Source organism: Enhydra lutris, unplaced genomic scaffold (assembly GCF_002288905.1).
Source record: "Enhydra lutris kenyoni isolate GAN:26980312 unplaced genomic scaffold, ASM228890v2 scaffoldscaffold18, whole genome shotgun sequence".
Taxonomy (NCBI): Eukaryota; Metazoa; Chordata; class Mammalia; order Carnivora; family Mustelidae; genus Enhydra; species Enhydra lutris.
In genome coordinates, this window is record NW_019154102.1 from 33,232,422 (window position 1) to 33,240,458 (window position 8,037).

The window sequence follows — 8,037 nt, forward strand, 5'->3', positions numbered from 1 at the left end:
AAATAAAACCTTAAAAAAAAAAAAAAAAAAAATTCTCTCTCTTTCTGCCCCGCCCAGCTTCCACACTCACTCAAAAAAAAAAAAAAAAAAATCCAGTTGGAATATGTTGCCCCCATTTTTTTAAATGCCATCCAAGCCAAACAGAACATATCTCACTAGCCCTAGCCCCCAGCCTGTGGCCTTATTTGTTTGTTTGTTTTTTTAAGTATTTAAGTTACAGTTCTGCTCACACACACACGTTTTCAAGACTGCACTAATTGGTAACAAGAGTCTAAATTCTGCTTGTCCCAGCTACCTCCCTGAGATTTTTAAAAGCCACTTCATTTCTCTGTACCTCAGATTCCCCATCTTTATTTATTTTTTTTAATATTTTATTTATTTGACAGAGAGAAATCACAACTAGGCAGAGAGGCAGGCAGAGAGAGAGGAGGAAGCAGGCTCCCTGCTGAGCAGAGAGCCTGATGTGGGGCTCGATCCCAGGACCCCAGGATCATGACCTGAGCCGAAGGCAGAGGCTTTAACCCACTGAGCCACCCAGGCGCCCTTTTCTCCTTTCTTTTTTTTTTTTTTAAACATAGATTCCCCATCTTTAAAAGTTAGATAATATCTGCCACAGGTTATGGGAATAAACAAACTAGGCAGGTAATTGTTAAATGAATGAAAAATGAAAGAAAGAATGTATTTTTTAAACTTATTAACGATTGAATTGATATTAAGAGATGAATCAAATCCAGGGTCTCTAGCCAGCCCTCTGGCATCCTTTTAGGGAGTAATGACTGTCCTCAGGGTTATTTAAATACATCAAAAAGCCAAACTGAAACTCTATCTAAAACAATGGTTGCCAAGGCTAATTAAGCAGTCAAATGCCTCATTGTTAAAATTAAATCGAGCTGGTAGAAAAACACTGGTTAACCAGATGCTACTCAATAGCTGAGACTGACAGTTATACTTTGGTTCATTTAAAATGGGTCACAAAATGAGTACCTGTAAAGGCAACTCATTTGGTCGAGGTGGTCTTTGAGGCAGAGGTTGAGTTTGGTTTATTCATTTTATGGGGAAGAGTTGCTCACTGAAGGGCCCTGGGGAGTGCTATGACCGGGCGTCGCAGCCAATGGACAGGATCTGCTCACACACGGTCCACATAGTCCACCAAAGGACTTCTCCACAGCCTCCAACTGGGAGACATGGCAAAGAGCTAAAATGCTATTATTAAACCCATGGGCACCTAACTCATCGTCATCTACAAGGAGACTGTGATATCAGACTAATATATTCCCAGGAAAATGCAACCCCTACTGCAGGGTGGTGGTCAGGGGTTGGGGGATGGGCAGAGCAGGAGGTGTGGTTTCCTTTCACTTGGATTTGGGTTTGTTTTTCCCCAATACTCTTAATCACCCTAAACTCTCATCCTATCTCAAAATACCTGTACTTCTCTTTAGTTTTTTAATATTTATTTATTTATTTATTTATTTCAGAGACAGAGAGAGAGCGAGAACAAGCAGGGGAAGGGGCAGAGGAGAGGAAGAAGCAGACTCCCCACCAAGCAGGGAGCCCATAAGAGACTTGATCCCAGAACCCCAGGATCATGACCTGAGCCAAAGACAGAGGCTTAACCCACTGAGCCCCCCAGGCTCACCTTTACACTTCCTTTAAACAAAATCTGTTCAACTGTATGTATCCATTTTTATTTAATTACTTATTTCTTCCTTTTCAACTAGTATGAGTCTAGCAATGGAGTTGTTTTACAATCTTTTTGCTGAAAACTGCTCATATTTAAAAAAAAAAAAAAAACACAAAAAACAAGACTCACGTCCTGGCATCCAGCCACATGATAACAGTAATGACGCTAAGAACAGCCAGCTGTTCTGAAATGTTCACTGTGCACCAGGGACCATTCAAGCATTGCACACGAATGCTCCTACTACATCTGTTCAATTTGCATTTATTCCACAACTATTTACTGGGTGTCAGGGACTGTTGTAGGCATGAGATACTGGGGTATTCTAGGGCACTAGAAGTATAAGCAAATAAAAAACAGACCCCTGCCTCAGGTATGTCAGTGATATCTGTTGTAAAGAATATGAAAGCAGGAAATACTGGTGAAGGAGAGATTCAGCCTTAAATAAGGCGATCGGAATCACAAAATGTCTGGTAGGAGATTTAGGCCTTGCTGTGAAGGCAGGTGAAAGGGCAAACCAGGGGGATATCTGAAAAAATATTCCATCCAGGAGGAAGGAACAGCAGTGCAAAGGCCCCGAGGCAGAAAGATTCCAGCAAGGATGCCATCCTAACTACTGCAGGATGAGTGAAGAGGAAAGCAGGAAGAAAGGTCAGAGAGGTGAGCATGGCCAGGCCACACTGGAGCTACAGCAGGTTTCTGTGAGAAGAGCAACACAAGCCAACCAAATGTGTGAACAGGACTGCTCTGATGGCCGGCCTTCAGTAGACTATGGGGATGAGGACAGATGCAAGAAAGTCAGGAAGTTACCAAAAGAATCCAAGAGAGAAAACAGAGTTGTAGTGACAGAATTGAGATGTGATCAGGTTCTGGGTGTATTTTAGAAGCTAGAGCTAATAGGACTTGCTGATGAATTGGTTAATTAAAAGGAGGAAGAAGTTGCCAACGACTGAGAGAAAGGAGGGAGGGGGTGGAACAGGAGCAGAGGGGAAGGTCAGAAGTCTGGCTTGGGCCCTGCTGAGTGGAGATGTCAAGTAAACAACCAGTGGGGAAGTTGAGCTGCAGGAGTCCGGACTTTGGGAGAGGCCTGGGCCACAGATAAACATGAGGAATGGCCACCATTTAGATGTTATTTAAAGTCAAGGGACTGAATAAGATTTCCAAGGGACTATGTATCAATTAGGAAAGAAAAGGTCTAGAAATGATCTCACCTTGCTAAGTCAAGGGAAAGAAGAGCAACCAGCAAAAGAGAATGAGAGAAGTGACAGTCAAGGTCACTGAGAAAATTGAAAGAGTAGGAAGCCAAGTGAAGACAGCGCTTCAAGGAGGAGAACTTGAGCATGGGGCTCAGTGTGGCTGGTGCCACACAAGGATTTGAGAACTGGCCTCTGGATGGAGCAACACTGAGGACACTGGGGACCGAAACAAAAAGAGTTTTGGTGGCATGCTGGGGATGAAAGCCTGCCAGGCACCCCCCATTCAGGACAGAATCAGAAGAAAGGCAGTTGAGAAGATACGCCATTAATTAAGATGCTGGCCATTTCCACATGCGGAAATTGAGACCTGGAGAGGATTATGATGTGATCCAAGGTCCCAGAACTGCTGAGTGGGTTCGAAGCCAGGCAGGCTGGCTCCCGAATCCTAGGTTTATTTTTTTTTTTAAGATTTTATTTATTTATTTGACAGAGAGAGATCACAAGTAGGCAGAGAGGCAGAGAGAGAGAGAGAGAGAGAGAGAGAGAGAGAAGCAGGCCCCCTGCTGAGCAGAGAGCCCGATGTGGGACTCGATCCCAGGACTCCGGGATCATGACCTGAGCCGAAGGCAGAGGCTTAACCTACTGAGCCACCCAGGCGCCCTGAATCCTGGGTTTAAAACACCACAAGATGCCACCTTAAGATGGAACACACTATACTCCTGACTCAGCGTCCTCTTTCCATGGATACGCTAGTAGGCATGCGGCTGCTCAGGAGCGCTTCCTGACTCTGAAGAAAAGGCTCTGTCCAGGTCCCCTTCCCTTAACCCCATGACCGACCCACCCCCCCAAATAAATCCACACCACCACTCTTTTTTAATATTTTATTTATTTACTTACTTATTTGAGAGAAAGAAAATGAGCCCAGGGCGGTAGAGGGGAGGCAGAGGGAGAGAGGGAAAGAGAGAACCTCAAGCCAGCTCTGCGCTGAGCATGAAACCTGACAGGGCTCAATTTCACGACCCTGAGATCATGACTTGAGCTAAACTCAAGAGTCGGACACTTAACTGACTGAGCTACCCAAGCGCCCCCACACCATTTTTAAATCTCCAAATTGCCACCTTTTCCCACTCCGTCTTTTCAAAATAAGACAATTTGGGGAGGTTTCCCACTTTTTTAAGCCAGGGGTCTTAAAGAGTTTTTAAAGAAGTGTTCCTCATCTTGGAGAGCTAGCTTTTTCAATAAATGGAGCTCTGCCCATCCCTCGCAGCACCAGCAGTCCCTTCCTGGGGCCACTGACAGTGCCCTCTCAGGCAGGGGTGCTTTGGGGAGAGCATCAACTGGAAGAAAGTCTTCAGGACTTCTGATCTGGGACCTCTCCCCTTGCCCTGCCCACCAGCAAGCCCCCAGGTCGCTGCATTGGTCCTAGGGGTGAAACTGCCCCCGCCGCCCTTATACTCAGGGGTGGGGCTGTTTCGTCTCCACAAAAGAAAAAGAACAAAATTGTTCTACCACCCCATTTCAGTGTAACTGCGGCTACCACATGCTACTAGCTGAAGCCACGTGTTTTAATATTTCACCGAAGGATGGGCACCTGGGTGGCTCGGTGGGTTAAGCATCTGCCTTCGACTCGGGTCATGATCCTGGGGTCCTGGAATCGAGTCCTGCATTGGGCTCCTTGCTTAGCAGGGACCCGGCTTCTCCCTCTGCCTGCCGCTCCCCCTGCTTGTGCTCTCTCTGTCTGTCAAATAGATTAAAAAAAAAAAAAAAAACTTAAAAAAAAAAACCATTATGACTGATTAGAATAAAAACTTAATACCATAAACACACGTCCTTCTGAACCTTGCTGCAACTGGCCTGGAAGAAAAAAGACACAGCCATGGATGACGAGCGCAAGAAGCTACAAGCTCTGTCCGCTGAGTCACTGGCGATTTTAAACCATGTATCTGTAATCCATGCAACGAAACAAAGGAGCTCAATGGCAACTTGTGCAATGTGGGCTAAGTCCCTTAGCGGCTGCACCCCTGAGCTCCTCTCATCCCAGCCTCCTGGGGCCTGTGATAATGGCACTTTTCCAAAAGTACTCTTCCGCAGACCAATTAGAATGATACCAAAGTGAGTTGGCTTTCGTTAACAGTCTTCATTCAACAAATATTTATTGAGCATCTACTGTGCCCAAGCACTCTTCTAAGCACTGGGGACACAGCAAGCCAAACAAACAAAAATTCCTACCCTTACGAAGATTACATGGTGTGTGGGGCAGTGGGGGAAGTGAGTAGGAGAGCAGCAGCAAACAAATTTTTATCAGTTAAGTGCTCCGGAAAAAAATAAAGCAGGAAAGGCAGATAGGAGTGCAGGTGGGTCAGGGGTTGACATAACCTTTAACAGATAATCAGGAAAGGTCTCTTTCAAAGACTTTGAGCAAAGACCAGATGGAAGTATAGGAGCAAGCATGTGGATATTTGCAGGAAGAAATAGCACAGGTGAAAGAACAGAGACAGGAATAATAAAGAACACTCACTGAGTTCTGTTTGAGTGTAGATAAGGAAGAGATGACCTGCTTGGTGCTCAGCGCAAAGTCTGCAGTATCTGCAGACAGACCAGCTTAGAAGACCTCTCTGTAATGATTAACTAAAGTGGCCACCAAACCAGTTCTCAAACCGCAGAATGCTACCCAGTAAGCTACTGGACTGGAGGCTGGATTCCCGAGCTTTGCTCTACAATCTCAAGACCCCAGCGGGGGGGGGGGGGCACCCACCCGCAGCGTCCCCCACAGAGCAGGTCATACAGTCCTGCCACTGACTGATAAGACAGTTTGCCCACGGAAAAGAACAGAGATTTCCCAAATGTGGTCCAGGGACCTGTGGCTGTCCCCAAGACCCCTCCAAGCAGAGTGCAAGGTCAGAACTATTTCAACAATAATGCTAAGATATTTTCCTCTCATGCTCTCATTCTCTCACAAGCGTATACAGACTTTTCTAGAGGCTACATGTGTGGGATAATATCACTGCTCTGAAGATTAAGGGCGTGTGTCCTTACTAAAACTTCCATTAACCCACATGCATAAAGGCTCTTTGGAGTCCTCAGCACTTTTTTAGATCGTAGAGGGGTCCTGGGACCAAAAAAGTTTGAGAACTGCGAGAGTAAAAAGGCCATGGAGAGGGGTTCAAGAATCAAGAGAAACAGAGACTTTACCAAGACTCACTCGTCAGACTACAATTACGAGTGGATTTGCAGCAGGGAAAAACGTTTGCTTTCACAGGAAAGGATGGACTGCTTTGTAAACTCAGGGCGCAGCTGTCCTGTGGTGTTTGAAACTCTCCCTGCTGCGGACTTCCTCTCCAGCCACGGCGCCTCCCGCCGTCCTAGAGGGAGGGCCTCCCCAAGTCCGCAGCCCAGGACGCGTCAGGGAACTCAGTGTGGCTTCCCGCTCAGCCCCGTGAGCCAGAAAGGCTCAATTAGGTCTCCCTCTCCTTTAGTGTGGTTAGGACGATGAATAAAATTACCAGGGTGACAGGGCCCACGATGCTCCGCAGGTGTCACCGAAGGTGGGCCGATCTAAGGTCCGAGGGTCTAGTATCACCCTCCCCAACTCCAGAGATCCGGAGATCAGACCCACCGAAACAAACACAACCTTCACGGAGCTCGAAAGAACTGGAGAACGACAGAAAATTCGAGCCTAAGAAAACTAATCAGAAGAAGGAAACATTCATCTCGAAAGGGGGGCCAGCCTCGGAGACGCTAGACCTGTCCGATTGCCGCTCGGCTTCTGCTCCTGGAGGGCTGGGTGAACCCGGGTAGGTCACCGGGACTCCCTCGCCCGGGTTCCCCTCACCTACAAAGCGCCGATGCGAATATCTAGGGAAGCGCCTGTGCGTGAACGAGAGGCTGTCAGATGCGGTTACTTCGCTAATACGCTGTGTGACCTGGGGCGCAAAGGTCCCTCTCTGAGCCTCAGTTACCCCAGTCTCCCACATCGGTAAAACAAGGGGACTTCAGCTCCCCCAAATCCCTTCTAACTCGGGTACTGAATATATGACGGTTAAGTCAAGCAGCTGCAGGGCGCTTTTACCATCTCGATAAGCGCAGGAGAAAGTAAACGCCGGGGTAGAGAGGGCAGAACAAACTTCCAAAAGTCAATGTGCCACAGTCCCTGCACCTCTCGGTCTTCGAAGACTCCTCCGCGCGACGTGCCCGAAAGCCCGCGAAGCAGACGGGAGAGACCCAGGAGACCCAGTTGGGACTCTCTTTGGCTGCCCTGCCTAATGGCGAGGGCCGGGGACAGGGTCTTATGCGGCCGGGGGGCTTGCGCCCCCGCCAGAAAGGGGAACCCAGAAAGAAGGCGCGGCCGGGGGAGGTGACTCCGGATCCGAGCGCGCGGTTCTTCGCGGGCCTGCGGAGGTAACGCGGAGAATCCGCCTCGCCCGCTGGAGACGCGCACCTTACCTGGGGCTTGAGCTCGCAGCTGGCGGAGGCAGGCGCGCCGCGCCGCGGGTCTGCGCCCGTGGGCAGGAAGCAGAGGGTCGGCAGCAGGAACCAGCTCCAGGGACTCATCCTCCCCAGCGCGGCTCCGAGGCCCGGGACGCGGGGGGAAGGAGTAGGGCAGCAGGGACCGCGCAGCCCGGCTAGCCGGCGGCCGCGGAGCTGCGGACTAGCGGGGCGCCCGCCATAGCGCGCGGGGCTCGGGGGACCGGGAGCGCCGGCCGGCAACCCCGCGCCTGGCGTCAGCTCCCCCTGCAGTTCGCTCGGCAGCCGGCGGGCGGGGCTGGGGCTAGCGGGACCCCGGCAGCCACGTGGGGCGGGGCCCTGACCTCCCACCCCCACTCCTCCCCGCTGCCCTTCAGCCCCGCGCGGAGGCGGCCGCGGCAGTCGCAGCGCCGCTGCTCCCGCACAAACCCGTCCCGGGCCACCGGGTGAGGCGGCCAGAGGGGAAAAGTGGAGTTGCAGCACCGTCTCCCAGCCTCACGCCGAAATCCTATCAGCTCCTACCCCCGCGTCTGTATTTAGGCTTACAGCTCTGAGGGTGGCCCCGGGTTGAAGGAGACAGTCCAAAGAAACAAACGATAGGCTGTTTTTAAAGGAAAGCTCATTTAAACAAAGGAAATGGCACAGAAGTTTTGTCTGTAAGAGAGAAGAATAGTCAGTGTGTGCATATAAGCTTAAAAA

General features: G+C 49.6%; 1 protein-coding gene across 9 annotated transcripts in view; it reads right to left on the minus strand.

Annotated features, from left to right (window-relative positions):
• LOC111147959 (TraB domain containing 2A) overlaps positions 1 to 7,425 on the minus strand; it is a 129,557-nt gene extending 122,132 nt beyond the window's left edge. For all 9 annotated transcript variants that reach the window (XR_002640660.1, XR_002640661.1, XR_002640662.1 and 6 more), the window contains exon 1: positions 7,318 to 7,425. Coding sequence is in view for 5 of the 9 variants with exons in the window: in XM_022504260.1 (XP_022359968.1) it covers positions 7,318 to 7,425 (108 nt within the window). In the remaining 4 variants the exon portion in view is untranslated. The remainder of the gene's footprint in view (positions 1 to 7,317) is intronic.
• Between the last annotated feature and the right edge of the window lie 612 nt (positions 7,426 to 8,037).